Here is a 26535-nt window from a genome sequence, read left to right as displayed (position 1 = left end):
CTGACTAGACATTTAAATCGACTGAAGGAGTACAGTTTTTAGTTTTGGTTTGAAATTCAGGGTAGTACAGTAGCATGAATTTGGTTAGTGTTTTTGTTTTTGGTAATTAGTATGAACTTGCTCATCAAAAATATATATATTTTTTGGGGGGTATTTTTTACTATCCCGTAGGTGGCGGCAATACACTTTATGAGTGTGGTCCGTCAAAAATCCTCAAAGAAGAAGAAGATAATAAGCTAACGTTAGACAGTTAGCATTTTCCTCATCAAATTTTCTGACCTCGTCGTTGTACAGTAGTGTAAACTGTCTCATGAGTGTCTGTTTGAAACGGAGGGTTTAAAGGACTTTCTGTATACAAACAACTAGTTTGCTACCTAAAGTAAAAAGGGATGTCAAAGCGGCTGCGGAGCAGAGAGGTCTGCGCTGATTGTAGCTCCCAGGGTAAGCTAAACGATTGCTGGCTAGCCTTAGGAATTTAGGTAGCATGAAAGCTAGTTTATGTTAGCAGTTGTATGTAATGGTAACGCAAGCTATTTTAATATTTGCTTGCTTTATTTTCACTTTCAAATGGATTCATATTATGTTTGATTGCTTGTAGTTTCAGCAACGCATAGCTTTGCTTGCAAGCTAAACTAGCTGCTAGTATGACAATGTCCAAGAAGAATGGGGAAGTCCGCTAACCTTAGCTGTTTGTTGCTAGTTAGCAGCTGGTAGCCCTTAACTTTGTTATTGTTGCTAGTTAGTTTATGCCATCTAGACTTTACAATAGTCTTTGTTTTATAACTTTAGCTTGCAAACTAGTTTGGGTGTATCTCGTTTGTGGCTGTGTGAAAGTAAAATTATGACATTTGTAGTTAGGGTTGAAAAAGAATGCATGCAGAATGATGTGACTCTCTTTTAGTCTAAATGGTTTGTGTGGACTCGGAGCCTTTGTGGTAATATTGAGTCTAAAGGTTGTGTGTGTCCCAGGCCCGTGCTGGGCCTCAGTGAACAGGGGCGTGCTGATCTGTGATGAGTGCTGCAGCGTCCACCGAGGTCTGGGCCGACACAGTTCCCAAGTCCGACACCTGACTCATACACCATGGCCACCCTCCCAGCTACAGGTGAGCAACTCACACAAGCAGCTATACTGACGCTCAAGCACAGTCAACTTCTTCAATTGTTGTTTTCCCTTACCAATTGGTTGTATTGTTTGCTTCCTTTGTAGATGGTTCAGAAATTGTACAGCAATGGGGCCAACTCCATCTGGGAGCACAGCCTTCTGGACCCCTCGTCTATCACGAGTGGGAAACGCAAGGCCAACCCCCAGGACAGAGTCCAGTGAGTGGGGCACATTTCAAACTTTTAGTTGAAGGTTAAACAATATCATTTTAAACCAATGTGATGACAAATCTGGGTATCTCATCTCACCATGATCTATCACTCTCACATTGTTGGACTCTATGTTGTATTAAAGTGCCATTGGGGTCAGGTTTGCCTGGACAGTCTGAGGTTTGTAAGTGTGATTTTCTGTTCCCTTCACAGTCCCCATAAAACTGAATTCATCAAGGCCAAATATCAGATGCTGGCGTATGTCCATCGAATGCCCTGTCGAGAGGATGACAGTGTCACCACAAAGGACCTCAGTAAGGTGAGAGATTGCAGCCAGACCATGCCCTGGATTGCAGGCTTCATTGCCATTGAGCTCATTAATTCACCAATTTATCAACTGTTTTTTATTATCTGTTAGCTAACCAAACCTACCTTTGGCCAACACTCTAGCAACTCCACTCCAGTGTTCGGACTGGGAACCTGGAGACGTGCTTGAGACTGTTGTCTTTGGGAGCCCAGGCCAACTTCTTCCACCCGGTATGTCAAAAAAATATAAAATAGTCTGTAAATCAAATACAATTTTATTGGACACATACATGGTTAGCAGATGTTAATGCGAGAATAGCGAAATACCGTGCAGTAATATCTAACAAGTAATCTTACAATTTCACAACAACTACCTTATACACACAAGTGTAAAGGAATGAATAAGAATATGTGCATACAAATATATGGATGAGTCAAGGCCGTGCAGCATAGACAAGATAAAGTAGATGGTATAGAGTACAGTATCTACCTGTGAGATGAGTAATGTAGGGTATGTAAACATTATATAAAGTGGCATTGTTTAAAGTGAATAGTGATACGTTTATTACATACCATTTTTAATTATTAAAGTGGCTAGAGATTTGAGTTAGTATGTTGGCAGCAGCCACTCAATGTTAATGATGGCTTTTTAACAGTCTGATGACCTTGAGATCGAAGCTGTCCCAGCTTTGATGCACCTGTACTGACCTCGCCTTCTGGATGATAGCGGGGGGAACCGGCAGTGGCTCGGGTGGTTGTTGTTCTTGATGATCTTTTTGGCCTTTTTGTGACATCGGGTGGTGTAGGTGTCCTGGAGGGCAGGTAGTTTGCCCCCGGTGATGCGTTGTGCAGACCTCACTGCCCTTTGGAGAGCCTTACGGTTGTGGGCGGAGCAGTTGCCATACCAGGCAGTGATACAGCCTGACAGGATGCTCTCGATTGTGCATCTGTAAAAGTTTGTGAGTGCTTTTGGTGACAAGCCACATTTCTTCAGCCTCCTGAGGTTGAAGAGGAGCTGTTGCGCCTTCTTCACCACGCTGTCTGTGTGGGTGGACCATTTCAGTTTGTCCGTGATGTTTACGCCGAGGAACTTAACATTTTCCACCTTCTCTACTCCTGTCCCGTTGATGTGGATAGGGGGTGCTCCCTCTGCTGTTTCCTGAAGTCCAAGATCATCTCCTTTGTTTTGTTGACGTTGAGTGTGAGGTTATTTTCCTGACACCACACTCCGAGGGCCCTGTAGGCTGTCTTGTCGTTGTTGGTAATCACTGTAGTGTCGTTTGCAAACTTGATGATTTAGTTAGAGGCGGGCATGGCCATGCAGTCATGGGTGAACACTGAGTACAAGAGAGGGCTGAGAACGCACCCTTGTGGGGCCCCAATGTTGAGGATCAGCGGGGTGGAGATGTTGTTTCCCACCCTCACCACCTGCGGGCGGCCCATCAAAGTCCAGGACCCAGTTGCACAGGGCGGGTCGAGCTTAATGACAAGTTTGGAGGGTACTATGGTGTTAAATGCTGAGCTGTAATCGATGAACAGCATTCTTACATAGGTATTCCTCTTGTCCAGATGGGTTAGGGCAGTGTGATTGTGTTGTCTGTGGACCTATTGGGGCGATAAGCAAATTGGAGTGGGTATAGGGTGTCAGGTAGGGTGGAGGTGATATAATGCTTGACTAGTCTCTCAAAGCACTTCATTATAACGGAAGTGAGTGCTACGGGGCGATAGTCGTTTAGCTCCGTTACCTTAGCTTTCTTGGGAACAGGAACAATGGTGGCCCTCTTGAAGCATGTGGGAACAACAGACTGGGATAGGGATTGATTGAATATGTCCGTAAACACACCCGCCAGGTGGTCTGCGCATGCTCTGAGGACGCGGCTAGGGATGCCATCAGGGCCGGCAGCCTTGCGAGGGTTAACACTTTCAAATGTTTTACTCACGTTGGCTGCGGTGAAGGAGAGCCCGCATGTTTTGGTAGCGGGCCGTGTCCGTGGCACTGTATTGTCCTCAAAGCAAATAAAGAAGTTGTTTAATTTGTCTGGGAGCAAGACGTCGGTGTCCGCGACGGGGCTGGTTTTCTTTTTATAATCTGTCATTGACTGTTTACCCTGCCACATACGTCTCGTGTCTGAGCCGTTGAATTGTGACTCACATTTGTCTCTTTACTGACACTTAGCTAGTTTGATTGCCTTGCGGAGGGAATAGCTACACTGTTTGTATTCGGTCATGTTTCCGGTTGCATTGCCATGATTAAAAGCAGTGGTTCACGCTTTGAGTTTTGCGCGAATGCTGCCATCAATCCACGGTTTCTGGTTGAGGAAGGTTTTAATAGTCACCGTGGGTTCAACATCACTGATGCACTTGTTAACTTCTTACGGCTGAAATCCCGTTAACGGGATCGATTTGACAACAGCCAGTGAAAGTGCAGGGCGCCAAATTCAAACAACAATAATCTCATAATTAAAATTCCTCAAAGATACATGTATTATTATACACCATTTTAAAGAAACTTGTTGTTAATCCCACCACAGTGTCCGATTTCAAAAGGGCTTTACGGTGAAAGTATACCATGCGATTATATTAGGTCAGCGCCTAGTCACAAAAAAACACAGCCATTTTCCAGCCAAAGAGAGGAGTCACAAAAGGCAGAAATGGAGATAAAATTAATCACTAACCTTTGATCTTCATCAGATGGCACTCATGGGACTTTGTTACACAATACATGTATGTTTTTTTTGAGAAAGTTCATATTTATATCCAAAAATCTCAGTTTACATTGGCACGTTATGTTCAGTAATGTTGTGCCTCCAAAACATCCAGTGATTTTGCTGAGAGCCACATCAATTTACAGGAATCTTCTCCTTAATGCAACCGCTGTGTCAGATTTCAAAAAAGCTTTACGGCAAAAGCACACCATGCGATAATCTGAGTCCAGCGCTCAGCCACCATACAGATTAGAGGTTGACTGATTAATCGGAATGGCCGATTTTAATTAGGGCCGATTTCAAGTTTTCATAACAATCGGAAATCTGTATTTTTGGACACCGATTTTGCAGATTCTTTACATCATTTTTTTACACCTTTATTTAATCTTTATTTAACTAGGCAAGTCAGTTAAGAACACATTCTTATTTTCAATGACGGCCTAGGAACGGTGGATTAACTGCCTCGTTCAGGGGCAGATTGACAGATTCACCTTGTCAGCTCGGGGGAACCAATCTTGCAACCTTACAGTTAACAAGTCCAACGCTTTAACGACCTGCCTCTCCCTCGTTGCACTCCACAAGGAGACTGCCTGTTACGCGAATGCAGTAAGCCAAGGTAAGTTGCTAGCTAGCATTAAACTTATCTTATAAAAAACCATCAATCATAATCACTAGTTAACTACACATGGTTGATGAGATTACTACATATTATCTAGCGTGTCCTGCGTTGCATATAATTTGACTAAGCATGCAAGTATCTAAGTATCTGACTGAGCGGTGGTAGGCAGAAGCAGGTGCGTAAACATTCATTCAAACAGCACTTTCTTTGCGTTTTGTCAGCAGCGCATCGTTGTGCATCAAGCATTGCGCTGTTTATGACTTCAAGCCTATCAACTCCTGAGATGATGCTGGTGTAACCGAAGTGAAATGGTTAGCTATTTAGCGCGCGCTAATAGCGTTTCAAACGTCCCTCTCTCTGAGCCTGTGGTTGTTTCCCTTGCTCTGCATGGGTAACGCTGCTTCGAGGGTTGCTGTTGTAGTTGTGTTCCTGGTTCGAGTCCAGGGAGGAGCGAGGAGAAGGACGGAAGCTATACTGTTACTCTTGCAATATTAAAGTGCCTTTAAGAACATCCAATAGTCAAAGGTTAATGAAATACAAATAGTATAGAGGGAAATAGTCCTATTCCAATAATAACTACAACTTAAAACTTCTTACCTGGGAATATTGAAGACTCCTGTTAAAAGGAACCACCAGCTTTCGTATGTTCTGAGCAAGGAACTTAAACGTTAGCTTTCTTACATAGCACATATTGCACTTTTACTTTCTTCTCCAACACTTTGTTTTTGCATTATTTAAACCAAATTGAACGGGTTTCATTATTTGAGGCTAAATTGAATTTATTGATGTATTATATTAAGTTAAAATAAGTGTTCATTTAGTATTGTTGTAATTGTCATTATTACAAATTCCCCCCCCCCCCCAAAAATCAAATAATAAAAAAAAAATCGGCCGATTTTAATCGGTATCGCCTTTTTAGGTCCTCCAATAATCGGTGTCATTATCGGCGTTGAAAAATCGTCGGTCAACCTCTAATGCAGATACCCACCATGTTGTGGAGTCAATAAGTCACAAATAGCATTATAAATATTCACTTACCTTTGAGGATCTTCATCAGAATGCACTCCCAGGAATCCCAGTTCCACAATAAATGTTTGTTTTGTTTGATAAAGTCCATCATTTATGTCCAAATACCTCCTTTTTGTTAGAGCGTTTAATCCAAATGCACAAGGCGCAAGCATTAAGTCCAGACGAAAAGTTAAAAACATGTCGAATGATGTATAGAATCAATCTTTAGGATGTTTTTATCATAAATCTTTAATAATGTTTCAACAGGACAATTCCTTTGTCTTTAGAAATGAAAAGGAACAGAGCTCGTGCTCACGGCCGCGGGCGTCACTAAACTCAAGGCTTTCAGCCAGACCCCTGATTCAAACAGCTCTTATTCGCTCCCCTTTCACAGTAGAAGCCTGAAACAAGGTTCTAAAGACTGTTGAAATCTAGCGGAAGCCTTAGGAAGTGCAATATGAACAAATTTACACTGTATATTGGATAGGCAATCACTTTTTAAAAACTACAAACCTCAGATTTCCCACGTCCTGGTTGGATTTTTCTCAGGTTATCGCCTGCCATATGAGCTTTGTTATACTCAGACATCATTCAAACAGTTTTAGAAACTTCAGTGTTTTCTATCCAAATCGACTAATAATATGCATATCTTTGCTTCTGGGCCTGGGCACACTTTTCATCCTGATGTGAAAATAGCGCCCCCAAGCCATTAGAAGTTAATAAACTCGCTCACCGAATCAGCATATACATCAATGTTGTTGTCTGAGGCTATCCGGAACATATCCCAGTCCACGTGATTGAAGCAATCTTGAAGTGTGGAATCAGATTGGTCGGACCAGCTTTGAAGAGACCTGAGCACGGGTGTTTCCTGTTTTAGTTTGTCTATAGCCTGGGAGCAATAAAATGGAGTCTTGGTCAGATTTGCCGAAAGGAGGGCGATGGAGGGCTTTGTATGCGTCGTGGAAGTTAGAGTAGCAATGATCCAGAATGCTGCCAGCCCCGGGCGCGCATTCGATATGCTGATAAAATTTAGGGAGCCTTATTTTCAGATTAGCTTTGTTAAAATCCCCAGCTACTTGAAATGCAGCTTCAGGATATGTGGTTTCCAGTTTATATAGTGTCCAATGGAGTTCTTTCAGGGCCGTCGAGGTGTCTGCTTAGGGGGGATAGACACGGCTGTGATTATAATCAAAGAAAATTATCTTGGTAGATAATGCGGTCGGCACTTGGTTGTTAAGGAATTTTAGTTCAGGTGAACAAAAGGACGATGCCTGACGAAACCAGATGGATTTACAGACTCCCGAGTTAGCCATGTTTCCATGAAACAGAGAATGTTATGATCTCTGACGTCTCTGGAAGGCAACCCTTGCTCGAATTTAATCTACCTTGTTGTCAAGAGACTGGACATTGGCGAGTAGCATACTCAGGAGCGGTGAGCGATGTGCCCGTCTACGGAGTCGGACCAGAAGACCGCTCCGTCTGCCCTTTCTGCGGCGCTGTTGTTTTGGGTGGCCTACTGGGATCCGATCCATTGTCCTGGTGGTCAAAATAGAGGATCCGCTTCAGGAAAGTCGTATTCCTGGTCGTAATGTTGGTAAGTTGACGTTGCTCTTATATCCAATAGTTCTTCCCGACTGTATGCAATAAGACTTAAGATTTCCTGGGGTAACAGTGTAAGAAATAATACATTAAAAAAAATAAAAAAATACTGCAGTTTCCTAAGAACGCGAAGCGAGGTGACCATCTCTGTCGGCGCCATCATGGAATCCACTCAGTTGCCTGAAATGTATCAATACATAAAAGCCTGCACGCTATTGCACCAGTGCCCACACAGTGTCCAGTGTATCATTGTATTGAAGTGACGTGGCCTGTCCAGTGTCTCATTGTATTGAGGTGGCGTGGCCTGTCCAGTGTGTCATTGTATTGAGATGGCGTGGCCTGTCCAGTCTCTCATTAAATTGAGATGGCGTGGCCTGTCCAGTGTCTCATTGTGTTGGGGGTAGTGTGGCCTGTCCAGTGTCTCATTGTGTTGGGGGTGGTGTGGCCTGTCCAGTGTCTCATTGTGTTGGGGGTGGTGTGGCCTGTCCAGTGTCTCATTGTGTTGGGGGTGGTGTGGCCTGTCCAGTGTCTCATTGTATTGGGCTGGTGTGTCCTGTTTTGTCCTTCAGGAAAAAGGAAACAGTCCACTGCATGTAGCAGCTAAGGCATGTCAGGTGTCACAAGCAGAGCTGCTGGCTGTGTATGGGGCGGATCCTGGTGCCCTAGACACAGGGGGTAAGACCCCTGTTGACTACGCAAGGTAAAGTAATCTTCATACTCTTTTGTACTGCACTTGAGCGATCCATTACCGCTGATGGTGTGACAACTCTTTCCCAGAAACGGTTTATGAGGCTGCCTAGTACTTACATTTATTAGAAGATTGATGTAAATTATTACAGATCCTGAATAAACTGAAACTTTACCACCTGTGGGTTTTATTGTAAAGAGGTCTAAAATACAGTGCTATGGTTGGCATTTACAGTAAACATGCATTGACCTCACCGTCACTTATATTGATGTGGAAAAGACTCATGACCTTTTATTCATGTTCCAATCAGACAAGCAGGCCACCAGGAGCTGGCAGACAGACTGGTAGAGATCCAGTATGAACTCACAGACCGCCTGGCATTTTACCTCTGTGGGAGAAGGCCAGGTAAGAGTGGAGAAGACTCATTGACAGGGGCATGGTGAATAATTGAACCCTGATATGGGCTGCAGGTAGCCTAGCGGTTAAGAGCGTTGGGCCAGTAACCAAATGGGCGCTGGTTTGAATTCCTAGGTGAAAACAATCTGATCTTTTCCCCTTGAGCAAGGCACTTAACCGTAATTCCTCCAGTAAGTCACTCTGGATAAGAGTAATCAGGGTTTCCCAAACTCGGTCCTGGGGCACACCCTGGGTGCACGTTTTGGTTTTTGCCCTAGGACTACACAGCTAATTCAAATAATCAAAGCCTGTTGTTGGGGGCTCTGTGCTAAATTCTTAATGTAAATATCCGTTGTTTTAATCTGACTGTTTGTCTACTAGATCATAGGAATGGACAACACTTCATAATCCCACAAATGGCTGACAGGTAAGAACTGAACCCAACATGATGGCATGCTTATGGAGAATGGGAATGGAATGCTGTTGAGACATGGTGTTTCAGTGGCATTTTACAAAAACCTCTTCTCAATGTCCTGATAAAGCCAGCTGTGTGTATCCATCCTATGGTTTAGTAAAAGTTCAAACATAATGCGTTTATCAAACCATCCTTGTTTATCTCTTTCCTGCCATATCTTGATGGAAAAGAAATTTGTAAGTATGTCAACTGTTGTCTATAGTTATTACATTTAAGTCGTTATGTCTTGAATTAACTATATAAACTGATATCCAACTGGCCTCACAACCGCAGAATGCGTGTAACAATGCCAGCCCAGGACCACCTTCACCTGCGGGATTGTCTGAGGGGGGAGGGGTGCATCTCTTGCTGTAATAAAAGCCCTTTGGTGGGGAAAAACACATTCTGATTGGCTGGGCCTGACTCCCTAGTGTGTGTGTGTGTCAAAAATACCAGTCAAAAGTTTGGAATGAGTAGGTGTCCAGGGTTTTTCTGTTATTTTCTACATTTGTAGAATAATAGTGAAAACATAACTATGAAATAACATGTGTAGTAACCAAAAGGTGTTAAACAAATCCAAATATATTTGAGATTCTTCAAAGTAGTCACCCTTTGCCTAAACAGTTTTGCACACTCTTTGCATTATCTCAACCAGCTTCATGAGGTACTACCTGGAATGCATTTCAATGAACATATGTACCTTGTTAATTTGCGGAATGTCTTTCCTCAATGTATTTGAGCCAATCAGTTGTGTTGTGACAAGGTAGGGGTGGTATACAGCAGATAGCCCTATTTGGTAAAAAATAAAATGTCCATATTATGGCAAGAACAGCTCATATAAGCAGAGAAACTACAGTCCATCATTACTTTAAGACATGAAGGTCAAGTCACTCCGGAATATTTCAAGAACTTTTAAAGTACCTTCAAGTGCAGTCACAAAAACCATTGAGCGCTATGATGAAACTGGTTCTCACGAGGACCTCCAAAGGAAAGGAAGACCCAGAGTTACCTCTGCTGCAGAGGATAAGTTCATTAGAGTTACCAGCCTCAGAAATGGGCAATTAACTGCACCTCAGATTGCAGCCCAAATAAAACCAGAGTTCAAGTAACAGACTCATCTCAACATCAACTGTTCAGAGGAGACTGCATGAATCAGGCCTTCATGGTCAAATTGCTGCAAAGAAACCACTACTAAATGACACCAATAAGAAGAAGAGACTTGCTTGGGCCAAGAAACAGGAGCAATGGACATTAGACCGGTGGAAATCTGTCCTTTGGTCTGATGAGTCCAAATTTTAGATTTTTGGTTCCAACTGCTGTGTCTTTGTGAGATGCAGAGTAGGGGAACGAATGATCTCCGCATGTGTGGTTCCCACCGTGAAGCATGGAGGAGGTGGTTTGGGGGTGCATTGCTGATGACCCTGTCTGTGATTTATTTAGAAATCAAGGCACACTTAACCAGCATGGCGACCACAGCATTCTGCAGTGATACGCCATCCCATCAGGTTTGCATTTAGTGGGACTATCATTTGTTTTTCAAGAGGGCAATGACCCAACACACCTCCAGGCCGTGTAAGGGCTATTTAACCAAGAATGAGAGTGATGGAAAAGTGCTCGGCATATGTGGTAACTCCTTTAAGCATTCCAAGTTACTACCTCATGAAGCTGGTTGAGAGAATGCCAAGAGTGTGCAAAGCTGTCATCAAGGCAAAGTATGGCTACTTTGAAGAATGTGAAATATTTATTTTAGTAAAAAAGAAAGAAAGAATGTTGAATGAGGTGTGTCCAAACCTTTGACTGGGGGTGTATGTAATTGTGATTTCTTATTTTTTGTATATAAATTAGCCATTTCTAAAAACCTGTTTTTTCTTTGTCATTATGGGATATTGTGTGTAGATTTGATGGGAAAACACTTTAATTTTAGAATAAAGCTGTAACCAAACAAAATGTAGTTAGTCACTGTATATATTTTATTTTTATGTCTACAGCAGTCTGGATTTGTCAGAATTTGCAAAAGCTGCAAAAAAAAAACTCCAGTCTGTGAGTGACCGTATATATTTTTTCCAAACATGGTTTTATTATGGTCCTTTTCGACATACCAGTGATGCGATTTTACTGTGGCTTGTGATTTCAGCTCACTAACCATCAGTTTGAAGAGCTTGCCATGGACGTTTATGATGAAGTGGACAGAAGAGAAACTGATGCAGGTTGAACTGACATTTGACATGTTTGTAGTGTTTGATAAATGTATCATTAGGTGTTTTAATAGATTATTAGTGTGATTTTAACAAAACAAATCATTTTTATTTCTGTTCTGTCTTTGCTGTATCAGTGTGGCTCGTGACTCAGAACCACAGCACTCTGGTAACAGATACAACTTTGGTGCCTTTCCTCCCTGTCAACCCCGAATACTCATCCACCAGGAACCAAGCAAGTCACCTAAAAATGTCTTTCAACATTATATCAAATTTGGTTTCTCTTTCCCAAGCCTTTAGGTAAATGTTATGCATTTGATTGAAGAGCCTACACTTTCAGCACTGCTGCGTCATAATATTGTTTTGTCATTTGTTTTGCAGGGCAGACAGAAGCTAGCAAGGTTCAATGCACATGAATTTGCAACACTCGTCATTGATATTTTAACTGATGCCAAACGTCGGCAACGGGGGAACTCCTGTGACAGTCCCAGAGGTATAGTACAGTAATCTGAAGCTACATTTATTCAAATGGGCTATTTGTGATTTGATCCAGCACCTGATTAGAACAAAGCTCATTACTGTACCCACTAGGGCATGGTTGTTGCGTGGTCCACTCACCTGACTGTTGCTCTCTCTCCTCAGAGGACATAGAGCTCATCTTGAAGGGAATCGGCAGCCGTCATGGGAGTGATAACCAGGATAATGAAGACCAACCAGATTATGACAGCGTGGCGTCAGATGAAGATCCAGAGCGGGAACCCGCCTCTGGGAAGAATGGGAAAGATGACAGGACCAAGGTATCACCATATTTGTAGTTTTTTAATATCGTTTTTCATTACCATTCACATTGGATCGACTTATTCATTCAACTCTCCATTCCATCCTGCTTCCCCATGCTTCAGAGCTCGGAGTCGTCTGACCTGTCTGATGGACCCATCACAGTACAGGAGTTCATGGAGGTGAAGAGCGCCCTCACAGCCTCCGAGGCCAAGATACAGCAGCTGCTCAAGGTCAACTGTCACCTGAGTGAGGAGATCCGGATGATGCAGAGCAAGGTATGTTTATGACTTGAGCATTATAACAACTAACTGTTCCCACAGTAAGTCTGGAATGAGTTGGTGTCCAAACTTTTGGCTGGTACTTATATATATATATATATATATATAACTGGATGTGCTTGGGTGGGGACAAATTCAGATTGTAATCCATACATGACGTGAACATTTAGCTAATTCAAGGAAGCAGCTGGTTTGTTGTTTTCTCATGAGAAGTTGAGAACAATAGTCTGGGGGTGTCCTTCATGACCAGATCAGGGCTATTGTGTTTTTCACAATTCCTGACATTTAATCCTAGTAAAAATTCCCTGTCTTAGGTCAGTTAGGATCACCACTTTATTTTAAGAATGTGAAATGTCAGAATAATAGTAGAGAGAATTATTTATTTTAGCTTTTATTTCTTTCACATTCCCATTGGGTCAGAAGTTTACATACACTCAATTAGTATTTGGTAGTATTGCCTTTCAATTGTTTAACTTGGGTCAAACGTTTCAGGGAGCTTCCCACAATAAGTTGGGTGAATTTTGGCCCATTCCTCCTGACAGAGCTGGTGTAACTGAGTCAGGTTTGTAGACCTCCTAGCTCATACACGCTTTTTCAGTTCTGCCCACACATTTATGGGATTGAGGTCAGGGCTTTGTGAAGGCCACTCCAATACCTTGACTTTGTTGTCCTTAAGCCATTTTGCCACAACTTTGTACATATGCTTGGGGTCATTGTCCATTTGGAAGACCCATTTGCAACCAAGATTTAACTTCCTGACTGATGTCTTGAGATGTTGCTTCAATATATCCACATAATTTCCCCTCCTGCAGCAAAGCACCCCCAGAACATGATGCTGCCACCCCCGTGCTTCGCGGTTGGGATGGTGTTCTTCGGCTTGCAAGCATCCCCTTTTTTACTCCAAACAGTTCTATTTTTGTTTCATCAGACCAGAGGACATTTCTCCAAAAAGTATGATCTTTGTCCCCATGTGCAGTTGCAAACCGTAGTCTGGCTTTTTTATGGCAGTTTTGGAGCAGTGGCTTCTTCCTTGCTGAGCGGCCTTCCAGGTTATGTCGATATAGGACTCGTTTTATTGTGGATATAGATTTTGTACCGGTTTCCTCCAGCATCTTCACAAGGTCCTTTGCTGCTGTTCTGGGATTGATTTACACTTTTTGCACTGAAGTACGTTCATCTCTAGGAGACAGAACGTGTCTCCTTCCTGAGCGGTATTTTTATTTTTTCACATTTTTATTTCACCTTTATTTAACCAGGTAGGCTAGTTGAGAACAAGTTCTCATTTGCAACTGCGACCTGGCCAAGATAAAGCATAGCAGTGTGAACAGACAACAACACAGTTACGCATGGAGTAAACAAACAATAAACAAGTCAATAACATAGTAGAAAAAAATTATATTTATATACATTGTGTATAGGCCATAGGAGTGAATAATTACAATTTAGTAGATTAACAGTGGAGTGATAACTGATCAGATGAACATGTGCAGGTAGAGATACTGGTGTGCAAAAGAGCAGAAAAGTAAATAAAATAAAAACAGTATGGGGATGAGGTAGGTAAATTGGGTGGGCTATATACCGATGGACTATGTACAGCTGCAGTGATCGGTTAGCTGCTCAGATGTTTAAAGTTGTTGAGGGAGATAAGTCTCCAACTTCAGAGATTTTTGCAATTCGTTCCAGTCGCAGGCAGCAGAGAACTGGAAGGAAAGGAGCAACATCATTGATATATACAGAGAATAGAGTCGGCCCAAGAATTGAACCCTGTGGTACCCCCATAGATACTGCCAGAGGACCGGACAACATGCCCTCCGATTTGACACACTGAACTCTGTCTGCAAAGTAGTTGGTGAACCAGGTAAGGCAGTCATTAGAAAAACCGTGGCTGCTGAGTCTGCCGATAAGAATATGGTGATTGACAGTCGAAAGCCTTGGCCAGGTCGATGAAGACGGCTGCACAGTACTGTCTTTTATCGATGGCGGTTATGATATCGTTTAGTACCTTAAGCGTGGCTGAGGTGCACCCGTGACCTGCTCGGATACCGGATTGCACAGCGGAGAAGGTACGGTGGGATTCGAGATGGTCAGTGATCTGTTTGTTGACTTGGCTTTTGAAGACCTTAGATAGGCAGGGCAGGATGGATATAGGTCTGTAACAGTTTGGGTCCAGGGTGTCTCCCCCTTTGAAGAGGGGGATGACCGCGGCAGCTTTCCAATCCTTGGGGATCTCAGATGATACGAAGGAGAGGTTGAACAGGCTGGTAATAGGGGTTGCAACAATGGCGGTGGACAGTTTCAGAAATAGAGGGTCCAGATTGTCAAGCCCAGCTGATTTGTATGGGTCCAGGTTTTGCAGCTCTTTCAGAACATCTGCTATCTGGATTTGGGTAAAGGAGAAGCTGGGGAGGCTTGGGCGAGTAGCTGCGGGGGGGGAGCAGTGAGGTTGGAGTAGCCAGGAGGAAGGCATGGCCAGCCGTTGAGAAATGCTTGTTGAAGTTTGATTATCACGGATTTATCGGTGGTGACTGTGTTACCTAGCCTCAGTGCAGTGGACAGCTGGGAGGAGGTGCTCTTGTTCTCCATGGACTTTAGTGTCCCAGAACTTTTTGGAGTTAGAGCTAAATGATGCAAATTTCTGCTTGAAAAAGCTGGCCTTTGCTTTCCTGACTGACTGTGTGTATTGGTTCCTGACTTCCCTGAACAGTTGCATATCGCGGGGACTATTCAATGCTATTGCAGTCCGCCACAGGATGTTTTTGTGCTGGTCGAGGGCAGTCAGGTCTGGAGTGAACCAAGGGCTATGTCTGTTCTTGGTTCTGCATTTTTTGAACGGAGCATGCTTGTCTAAGATGGTGAAGTTACTTTTAAACAATGAGCAGGCATCGTCAACTGACGGGATGAGGTCAATATCCTTCCAGGATACCCGGGCCAGGTCGATTAGAAAGGCCTGCTCGCAGAAGGGTTTTATGGAGCGTTTGACAGTGACGAGGAGTGGTGGTTTGACCGCGGACCCGTAGCAGATACAGGCAATGAGGCAGTGATTGCTGAAATCCTGATTGAAGACAGCAGAGGTGTATTTGGAGGGCAAGTTGGTCAGGATAATGTCTATTAGGGTGCCCATGTTTACGGATTTAGGGTTGTACCTGGTGGGTTCCTTGATGATTTGTGTGAGATTGAGGGCATCTAGCTTAGATTGTAGGACTGCCGGGGTGTTAAGCATATCCCAGTTTAGGTCACCTAACAGAACAAACTCTGAAGCTAAATGGGGGGCGATCAATGCACAGATGGTGTCCAGGGCACAGCTGGGAGCTGAGGGGGTCCGGTAGCAGGCGGCAACAGTGAGAGACTTATTTCTGGAGAGATTAATTTTTAAAATTAGGAGTTTGAACTGTTTGGGCATAGACCTGGAAAGTATGACAGAACTTTGCAGGCTCTCTCTCCAGTAGATTGCAACTCCTCCCCCTTTGGCAGTTCTATCTTGACGGAAAGTGTTATAGTTGGGTATGGAAATCTCTGAATTTTTGGTGGCCTTCCTAAGCCAGGATTCAGACAGGACATCAGTGTTGGCAGAGTGTGCTAAAGCAGTGAGTAAAACAAACTTAGGGAGGAGGCTTCTGATGTTGACATGCATGAAACCAAGGCTTTTTCGATCACAGAAGTCAACAAATGAGGGTGCCTGGGGACATGCAGAGCCTGGGTTTACCTCCACATCACCCGGGGAACAGAGTAGGGTAAGGGTGCGGCTAAAGGCTATCAAAACTGGTCGCTTAGAGCGTTGGGGACGAGGAATAAAAGGAGCAGATTTATGGGCGTGGTAAAATATATTCAGGGCATAATGTGTAGACGGGTATGGTGGGGTGCGGGTACAGCGGAGGTAAGCCCAGTCACTGGGTGATGATAAGAGAGGTTGTATCTCTGGACATGCTGGTTATAATGGGTGAGGTCACCGCATGTGTGGGAGGTGGGACAAAGGAGGTATCAGTGGTATGAGGAGTGGAACTAGGGTCTCCAGTATACAAGGCATATTGATATTTGAGAGTGACATACAGCAAGGCATAAAGTAATTGCAGGTTTTGATTGGGAGAGCTAGCTAAAACAACAGGTGAGACAACAACAGCTAGTCAGCTAACACAACAACAGCTGGTAAAATGGCGATGACTAGGCAGAGAGGGTCGGATTAACTACACACAGAGCCTGAGTTCGCGGCTGGGGTCGACAGATAAAACTCAAATAAACAGAATGGAGTACCATGATTAATGGACAGTCCAGCAGGCATCAGCTATGTAGCCAAGTGATCATAGTGTCCAGGGGGCAGCAGTAGATGGAACAGGGAAGCCGCCACTACGCTAGCACGCGCCGTTTAAAGTTTGTAGCCCGGGTGTGGTCTGCTCAGACGGAGGCCGGTTGAAGGCACAGTGGATGGAGTATTCATCGGCAGACCAGACGTTGTGGTGTGGCGGGGCGCCGTGTCGACGGAATCCAAGCCAGATGGCGAAAGAAGTATTGTTGAATTTTGTTTGCTAGCCGGGAGATGTGCCTGGCTCACGGCTAACTGGTGCTAGCTTCGTGGCAGTGGCGTTAGCCACTATAGCCAATCGGTAGCAGCGGTGATCCGGTGCCAAGGTCAAGAGTTTACAGCAAGGATCCGGTGGAGTATTGGGCTCTAGCCGTGTATGAGTGGGGTTCGGGTAAAGAGCTGAGTAGGCCGGGAGGTGGGCCTCAGGGATAGCTTCTGTACTGGGTGCCACGGAGGGTGCAAGCTAGCTGTGAGCTAGCAAGCTGTGAGCTAGCTGTGAGGATCAGAAGTAGTGGCTCAGGGATTACGGCAGGAATCCGGCGTTGTTGTGGAGAGACAGTCCGATACTGGTAGATTGGCGAGTAATATCCAGGCTAAGAGCAGGGCTGGCGTCTGTGCGGAAGGTAAAAGCCGCTAGCAGTGGCTAAAAATGACTAAATAGCTTGTAGCTAATTAGCTGGTTAGCTTCTGGAGGTTCTTGAATGTGTTCCAAAGTAAAAAATAATAGTTATTCCGTATCACATTGGGTGAGACAGGTTACCGGACGGTATAATCGAATTATTAAAACTCGAAAAGAGAATTGTTTATACTTGCGTACTATTGTTTGTACAGATGAACGTGGTACATTCAGGCATTTGGAAATTACTCCCAATGATGAACCAGACTTGTGGAGGTCTACCATTTTTCTTTCTGAGGTCTTGGCTTATTTCTTTAGATTTTCCCATGATGTCAAGCAAAGAGGCACTGAGTTTGAAGGCGGGGCTTGAGAAATACATCCACAGGTACACCTCCAATTCACTCAAATTATGTCAATTAGCCTATCAGAAGCTTCTAAAGCCATTATAATTTTCCGGAATTTTCAATGCTGTTTAAAGGCACAGTCAACTTAGTGTATGTAATCTTCTGACCCACTGGAATTGTGAATAAGTGAAATAATCTGTTTGTAAACAATTGTTGGAAAAATGACTTGTCATGCACAAAGTAGATGTCCTAACCGACTTGCCAAAACTATAGGTTATTAACAAGAAAGTTGTGGTGAGGTTGAAAAACATGTTTTAATGACTAAGTGTATGTGAACTTCCGATTTCAACTGTATATATCCACACACTACAGTTCAAAAGTTTGGGGTCACTTAGAAATGTCCTAGTTTTTGAAAGAAAAGCACATTTTTTGGTCCATTACAATAACATCAAATTGATCAGAAATGCAGTGTAGACATTGTTAATTTTGTAAATGACTATTGTAGCTTGGAATGTCAGTTGTTTTAATGGAAAATATACATAGGCCCATTATCAGCAACCACAATGGCACGTTGTGTTAGCTAATCCAAGTTTTTCATTTTAAAAGGCTAATTGATCATTAGAAAACCCTTTTGCAATTATGCTAGCACAGCTGAAAACTGTTGTGCTGATTACAGGAGCAATAAAACTGGCCGCCTTTAGACTAGTTGAGTATCTTGAGCATCAGCATTTGTGGGTTTTATTACAGGCTCAAAATGGCCAGAAGCAAATAACTTTCTTCTGAAACTCGTCAGTCTATTCTTGTTCTGAGAAATGAAGGCTATTCCATGCGAGAAATTATCAAGAAACTGAAGATCTTTGCACAACGCTGTGTACTAATTCCTTCACAGAACAGTGCAAACTGGCTCTAACCAGAATAGCCCATACGCAGCCTGGTGGTGTGTTTTGGGTCATTGTCCTGTTGAAAAGGAGAGTGGTGGAGTGCTACATCAGATGACCTGGCCTCCACAATCACCCGACCTCAACCCAATTGAGATGGTTTTGGATGAGTTAGACCACAGAGTGAAGGAAAAGCAGCCAACAAATGCTCAGCATATGTGGGAACTCCTTCAAGACTGTTGGAAAAGCATTCCAGTTGAAGCTAGTTGAGAGAATGCCAAGCTTGTGTAAAGCTGTCAAGGCAAAGGGTGGCAACTTTGAAGAATGTAAAATATATTTTGATTTGTTAAACACTTTTTTGGTTACTACATGATTCCATGTGTGTTATTTAATAGTTGTGATGTCTTCACTATTATTCTACAATGTAGAAAATAGTAAAAAATAAAGAAAAACCCTTGAATGAGTCGGGTGTGTAAACTTTTAATATTTTTATTGAACCTTTATTTAACTAGGCAAGTCAGTTAAGAACGTTCTCATTTACAATGACGGCCAAACCTTAACCCGGACGACGCTGGGCCAATTGTGTGCCGCCCTATGGGCCTCCCAATCACAGCCGGTTGTGATACAGCCTGGATGCAGCGAAAGCACACCATATGATTGATTGTTAGTTCAGAGCCTAGTCACAAAAGAACATACAGCCATTTTTCAGCCAAAGAGAAGAATCACAAAAAGCAGAAAGAGAAAATGAATCACTAACCTTTGATGATCTTCATCAGATGGCACTCATAGGACTTCATGTTAAAATGTATGTTTTGTTCGATAAAGTTCATATTTATATCCAAAAATCTCAGTTTACATTGGCGCATTATGTTCAGTAATGTTGTGCCTCGAAAACATCCGGCGAATTTACAGAGCCACAAGAATTTACAGAAATAATCATAAACTTTGAATAAAGATACAAATGTTATGCACAGAATTAAAGATATACTTCTCCTTAATGCAACCGCTGTGTCAGATTTCAAAAAAGCTTTATGAAAAAAGCACACCATGCAATAATCTGAGTACAGCGCTCAGACACAAAAACAAGCCATACAGATACCCGCCATGTTGTGGAGTCAACAGAAGTCAGAAATAGAAATAAACATTCCCTTACCTTTGATGATCTTCATCAGAATGCACTCCCAGGAATCCCAGTTCCACAAAAATGTTTGTTTTGTTTGATAAAGTCCATTTATGTCCAAATAACTCCTTTTTGTTAGCTCGTTTAGTTCCAAATCCAAACTCACGAGGCGCGGGCAAGTCCAGGCGAAAGTTCAGACAAAGTCCAAAAAGTTATATTACAATTTGTAGAAACATGTCAAATGATGTATAGAATCAATCTTTAGCATGTTTTCAACAAATCTTCAATAATGTTTCAACCGGACAATTCCTTTGTCTTTAGAAATGCAATGGATCACAGGTCACTCTCACGGCCACACGCGTGACTGAGCTCATGGACTTCTGCCAGACCTCTTAGTCAATCAGCTCTTATTCTCTCCCCCTTCACAGTAGAAACCTGAAACAAGGTTCTAAAGACTGTTGACATCTAGTGGAAGCCTTAGGAAGTGCAATATGACCCAATTTACACTGTATATTAGAAAGGCAATGAGTTGAAAAACTACAAACCTCAGATTTCCCACTGGTTGGATTTTTCTCAGGTTTTTGCCTGCCATATGAGTTCTGTTATAGTCAGACATAATTCAAACAGTTTTAGAAACTTCAGTGTTTTCTATCCAAATCAAATAATAATATGCATATCTTAGTAGCAGGCAGTTTAGCAGGCAGTTTACTCTGGGCACGTTTTTCATCCGAATGTGAAAATGCTGCCCCCTATCTTCTCTTAGTAATTTTTTCTCCACCTCAAACAGCAAGTAAATTAAGTCTATTTTTACATCCATTGAGAATGGCAATAGTTACTCATTGTTTCCAGGTCTCTTTCGTTTCCAGGTCTCTTTCGAATCAACACGTGAAAGTGGTAAAAAATGTCATGCTCTGATCCCGTGGAAACGTCATAAAATAGGCCTAACTGATTACTTTACTGGCATGGGAAACTCTAAGGACCCAGTATATTTTATACAATGTTGCTCGTGCTAGCTTCAGGCAAGACCCAAGTTAATAGTTCATACACTGTTTCAAGTTCCTTGCAGACAGGCCATGCTTAGCCAGTGTGCTTTTATAGGATATTTTCTACCTGCGGGCTGCTATGTTTTTATTTGTTGGCTTCATGGAGGGTATTTTTTACATAGTTGGCAATACAAGTTCAAAATCAAATGAAATTGTATTAGTCACATGCTCTGAATACAACAGGTGTAGTAGACCTTACAGTGAAATGCTTACTTACAAGCCCCTAACCAACAATGCAATTTAAGAAAATAAGGATAAGAAAAATAAATAAAAGTAACAAGTAATTAAAGAGCAGCAGTAAAATAACAATAGCGAAACTATATACAGGGGGTACTGTGACTTTTTTAGAATTGATTAACCACAATGAATTTGAGATATGAAGACTTTATTACTGGCATGCAGATTGGTAGAAATGGGAAGATGAATTGGCACTCCCAATGGACAACCTCTGGAGTAGCCTATTATCTCCCTGCAACTTCAGAAGCTTAATGGCAGAATCTGCGAAGGCCAGCAACAGCTGGAGGATGGCCTGGCTCTCTTGAGTCATTTGTGTCTTAATTATTTAATCACAGTGTGGTTAAAGCATTAGAAAAGCTCAGTAGCCTACATATAGTTGATTTTTATTAAAACACGTGGTGGGTGTGTCTTTATAAGGGAAAGGTTCAACCAATTGATTGGTCGAAAGAACAGACGAATCTAGATCGAACAAGATTTTTTTCTAGTGGAAGTGCAGCTGTGTTTTCTGGCTGGCCAGGGTTCCCCTTTTCTACAGGGATGGGTTCCCTTTTTTACAGTCTGGATGGAGAGATTTGTCTCCATCTAAACCTGCACTGATACTATCACATCCTCCATGTTATGGTCACCCTAGGTTTCACCCATAGGCTGTTATTTAAGTTATTACACAGAAATAAAGCTGATGTTCTGAACTGTTGTCCCCTGCAGCTGAACTCCCTGCAGACTGAGAACTCAACCCTGCAATGGCAGGCCCCCAGGGGCTCGCAACACCCTCCGGACCCCTCTGGCCACCCCCCTGTCCACGGAGGCCGCCCCATGTCCATGTACGAGACAGGCTCGGGCATGAGGCAGTACCCCCACAGGGGTGACCCTCCTTGCCGTGGCGACGGCCTCACCATACAGCCCCTCCCTACAAACGTAAGTACAGAGACCACTCACACCACTCCCTCCTGGACTGTTCTAGGACAGTCACAGTGGACCGGTGCTGTCAGCAGTTTTGGTCTGCGGTAATTCAGTTTTTGTTTGTGAATTTATCTCCTCCCCCATCCTTCTCTAGAATATAGTCAACTCCCTTTATGTGTAAACTTGATTTGACCCCTTTCTAGATTGGGAGGGGTCCTTTGGGGACCGCCTCATCCTCCCTCCCTACCTTCCCCTCCTCCCTGTCCTGGTCGCGGGATGAAAGAGCTCGAAGGGTTAAGTAATTAATCTCCCCTCAAGAGAGGGTGGGGGCAGCAGCCCCAGGGGAAGGGGTGGACAATCCCCTCTGCTTGTCCACTACTGTCCCTGTCCTCCATTACCTCCTCCTTCCCTCTGTCCTTTAACTGCTCCTGTACCTCACTGCATCTCCTCTCAGCATCGCCTGGCTGCATACACCACCGTGCTGCCGCTACTGTTCTTCATTGACCCTTGTTCCCCCAGCCAGCACTGTTGTGTAGTGTACCTGAAAAACATGATTTTTTTGTGTATGCCAGCGCTAAACATGGGTGTTTGCCATCAGTGTGTTTTCAAAGGCCCCAAAGCACTACATGTACGGTATGATGTTTCCGAAACATACATCCTGTTAGAAGGCTACAGTGGTGTTGAAACAGACAAGGAATACAAATTGATATATGTTTGATGATAGTGTGACTAGTATTATTTACCTGCCATACTGGTAGAGAACCATCTGTACTGAAGCCTTTACCCGTACAGCAGAATGTCTTGATCTTAAGCTTGCACTAACAGCACCCACTGCTGTACCTACTGCTTAATGCCACACGGAGCTGGTCCCTGGTTTCAAACTTCCTATAGCTTTTTACTTTCTGCTTTGAAACCAATTGAGGTCTGTTTTAATATGAAATGGCTTTTTCGGTTCAGAGAGCATGATTCTGGCACGTGTGCTTCATCAAGCACATTCAGAACTCTGTAACATGTCCGTACTGCTGTTCAGATGCTCTCTCCAGATTCAACGGTTGTCTGGAAGCTTACTGTATCATTCCTCCCATTGTAGGGTTGCAGCCTAGAGGGACAGAGCATGCTGGAGAGTGACTATGACAACACACCAAACCACTCCGGACTGGAGGAGTCCGGGTAGGACTTTTGATTAAAATCTCTATAGTAGAAAAATATTGTATATTTGAGAAATATACTGTATGTGAAATGTAGGAACGTAATCATGTGGCAGTGAATCCTATACAAAGCAATCCACAAGTGAGGGAGCTCCTTACCCTGTAACCTCTCCTCTCCCAATGCAGTCTGAGCAGGAACAGCAGTTGGCTGGGGGACGGCAGTACATCAGATCAGGGGGAGGATGAGACTGAGGCAGACTCCACCCTACCCTTCACCGAGGACGTCATCTGTAAGACAGAGCAGATCACCAAGAACATCCAGGAGCTGCTGAGGGCCGCACAGGAGAACAAACATGAGAGGTAAGGTCAGGGGTCATAAGAACACAGAAAACACCAATCAGCAGTTAGAGAAAAAGTCTGTTGACTTAAAGGTTGTGTGTTCATGTGGAACTTGCCCTTACAGTTCAAAATATACGAAATGATGCTGTCTATATATTGATCCTTCATCCAACCTTCCAGCACCTGTATCTTGTTTTTCTATCTTTTTGTTCTCCTGAGTTCTGTTTTCACTATCCTGTATTCCCACTCTGTCCTCCCCTCCCTGTGTTTTCCTGTCTGTCTGACTCCCTTCCTCACGGTGTGGGCTAGCTCCAGGCCAGGCAGTCTAGGTTGCTTCTCTGGCCTGCTGCCCTGCTGTGAGGGGGGTGGCCGCGGACGTGTCTGTCTCTACAGCCTGATGCCCTGCTCTGACAGGGCTGTCTCTCTACCCTGCTGCCCTGCTCTGAGAGTGCTGAAGAGACCCCCCCTGGCTCCTGGTACTCTGGCCTCTGTCCCTGTCTCCCAGGCACTGTCACGGTCTTCTCTGTCTGTGTGCTGAGGGGCAGGGCTTGTGTCAAACGCAGCTGGCAGAAAACAAAGATTCCCTTATGGAATGCCAAATATAGGCCTACAGGGCTTTTACATGTCAACACACAGGCTATCCTTATCAATATTTGTCTGTTTGGTTAATATTTGTGCTCTCAAGCTTGGATTTATGTTCTATGTTTAAAAAAAATAATACAAAAATAGAGACATTTTCACACTGGCATTCATTCAGTGTTCATACAGTCCACTTGATTGTGTTGTCTTTAACACAAACCCTCACTATTGGCCCCCCTTTGACTAAAGCTGTGTGGTATTTGCTTAGCTTTTGTGCTTGTGTACCAAACCTCACTCTAGCTGGGGACCAAAGAACACCTGCCAATTTGTATGCGTCCTCTCAGTCACTTAGCTACTGGGTTATAACGGAGGCATTGTTATTGATTTGAAATGGTGGAAAGTTATGATGTATTTCATGACCTACTTTTTAAGCCATGTGTTTTGTCATTCATTGTTGATATTGTCAAGGCTTAACAGCCTCCACTACATTGTTGTCTATGGAATAATACAGGACGTGTTCAATTTACTTAAATGGAGCACATGGTTGCTATTAATGAACACACTTAGTATTCACTATATTCTCTATTTTGTCTGCCATTAGCCAGGGCTTCTCATTCTCTCACTTGTCCACAAATAAACCTCCACCAGGATATCACTGGCTGACTGCTATTTTGAGAGGTGTTTCATATAGTAAGGAGGTCAAGGGCTAAGTATTCTACATATTTGTTTAACAATGTTATTGAAAAAAAACTGGGCCGGAGTTTTCTACTAACATCTATGTTGGAAAAAGGATCACTCCCTTACTTGACGTTCTCTTTCTCCACCCCCCTCAGCTTTGTACCATGCTCAGAAAGGATCCATGTGGCTGTGAGGGAGATGGCCACTCTGTTTCCTAAGGTAAGCTGGGATGACCTCAACAACAGAGACACCTCCTTTGTATGCAAGAGCCAGTGAGGGTTGTTTGTTTGGTAAACATGGATGGGAAATAAATGTCTTGCAGCTGTTGTTCTGTTAGATGTTGCACTCTTTTCTTCAGGGTGGAGATAATTTAGCACACACACAACGGCAGTAAATCCGCCCATTACTCTCGTGTTGAGGGCTGTTTATTGCCTATGTTTTGCCAACAGTATGTGACCCCTCCCTGCCTCCTCCTCAGAGGCCGTACTCTGACACAGTGAGAGGGTCCCTGCGGCTGCTCACCTCCAGTGCCAGCCGGCTCCAGGGGGAGTGCCAGAAGGCCACGCCCCACGACCCTTGCCCCTCCGACATGCAGCTGGTCACGCAGCAGGTCATCCAGTGCGCCTATGACATTGCCAAGGCTGCCAAACAACTCGTCACTGTGACAACCAAAGAAAACAGCAACTGATTTTTAACCCAAAGACTAACATCCCTCTTGGATATGTCAATATGGCTAATTTCAAGTTATCAGTGTTGCGTTATGTTATTATTTGTATGCCTCCATTTTTATTTAAAATGCTTAATTGGTCATAGTAGATTTCTAGTGAAGAACGTTTACAGAAAATGTACCTTCAGAAACATGGGTCAACCCAGGGATTTGTCCATGGGTTTGTCTGTTAAATATACTAATATTGCTAGAGTGTGACAACCTGCCTCTCTGAGCTTACCTCATTGGAGACGTTCCAGTTACATTGAAGTTACTAAACAGTTTTGCAACGTTACACATTTAAACATTTCTGTGGTTGCTGGGGTGCTTGTCCTTGATGCTCTTCCCTATGCACCAATGACACGTGACTGTCCAAAGGTTTCAAACAGCATTTTAAGCAGTTAGCTTTTAACTTCTTATTCAATGCCAAACACATTGGGATTTTGAACATAAGTTAGTGAAATACTGCCTCATGAGTCATGATACGTCCATTACAAGGCTTTCGTCAAGGTATTTCCCATGAATGCCATTTCTATGTTTTATACTAAAGCCATAAAAGTGAGGACAACAGCCAAGCCAGTTTTCCATTGTTTCATTTTTCTTTTTGTAGTTTGAGCAGAAGGTGAAGCCATACCTCTAATATACATGTACCTCATACACATGCCCAATATACATTTTTATTGTGTGTTTAAAAAATATATAATTAAATCTCTCCCAAAGGGATACTCAAAATGGCCAACCCCAATTCTATAATTTGTGTTCTTTTTTTATGAAAATGTACAAACATATTCTGAATTCATACAACCCTAATCTATATTATATTTATGAATACAATATCTCACACCTATCTAACAAAATATTTATTTTCATAAAATGTATGTTTAACAGTTAGTCTCCTCATATATTCCGTGCTGTTTGAAGACATGCAAGAAGTTTTAATCTTGGTGGTATGTGTTTCCATATATATCCACCGGCAATAAGTTGTGCTCGTGATCTCTCTCTCTGTGTGTGGGTGTGGTGCTCAACCCAGTCTATGCCTTTGCGTGTCCCATGCCTTGTATTGTCTTGATTATGCTGCTAATGGTCAAACATGTGCAACTAATACGGTGTTAAGATGTGTTAAAAGCATTGGTTCTGTATATGTAATATGGACTATTTTATATTAGTCATGTGTTGTCTAGGGATGTGGGAGTGATGATCAATTATGTGTGCCATTGAGTGTTATTATGAGCCCGACACAAGTCATAGTTATTGCCTTTGTGGTTTAAATACCTGCCTTTTTAAAGTAATAAACTGTACTTTATAACTCAA

General features: G+C 43.1%; 1 protein-coding gene across 4 annotated transcripts; it reads left to right on the top strand.

The window, feature by feature from the left end:
- The first annotated feature begins 213 nt into the window (after positions 1-213).
- On the top strand, positions 214-26535 carry LOC135548315 (ARF GTPase-activating protein GIT2-like). 4 transcript variants are annotated; one of them, XM_064977783.1, is made up of 20 exons: positions 214-441; positions 970-1103; positions 1208-1320; positions 1525-1630; positions 1762-1848; positions 8118-8248; positions 8547-8641; positions 9014-9059; positions 11075-11126; positions 11221-11293; positions 11419-11516; positions 11663-11774; positions 11924-12078; positions 12184-12336; positions 21580-21789; positions 21978-22067; positions 22865-22944; positions 23109-23282; positions 24674-24737; positions 24997-26535. In XM_064977783.1, the coding sequence occupies exons 1-20, from the start codon at positions 390-392 to the stop codon at positions 25204-25206; spliced, it is 2235 nt and encodes a 744-aa protein (XP_064833855.1). In that variant the 5' UTR covers positions 214-389; the 3' UTR covers positions 25207-26535. The 4 variants fall into 4 exon arrangements, with proteins under 4 accessions (XP_064833855.1, XP_064833858.1, XP_064833857.1 ...); XM_064977786.1 differs by having other exon boundaries at positions 24968-25150; XM_064977785.1 differs by lacking the exon at positions 21978-22067.

Source organism: Oncorhynchus masou, chromosome 11, assembly GCF_036934945.1.
Source record: "Oncorhynchus masou masou isolate Uvic2021 chromosome 11, UVic_Omas_1.1, whole genome shotgun sequence".
NCBI lineage: Eukaryota > Metazoa > Chordata > Actinopteri > Salmoniformes > Salmonidae > Oncorhynchus > Oncorhynchus masou.
Note: the sequence above shows the minus strand (reverse complement) of the source record. Positions and strands in the feature narration are given on the sequence as shown.

What these genes read in the sequence shown, in the direction of transcription:
- LOC135548315 (XM_064977783.1), top strand. Translation starts at nt 390, where the DNA reads ATGTCAAAGCGGCTGCGGAGCAGAGAGGTCTGCGCTGATTGTAGCTCC. An exon ending in CCTCTGTGGGAGAAGGCCAG is followed by an intron (nt 8,642 to 9,013) that starts GTAAGAGTGGAG and finishes TTTGTCTACTAG; the next exon opens with ATCATAGGAATGGACAACAC. An exon ending in TCCGGACTGGAGGAGTCCGG is followed by an intron (nt 22,945 to 23,108) that starts GTAGGACTTTTG and finishes CTCCCAATGCAG; the next exon opens with TCTGAGCAGGAACAGCAGTT.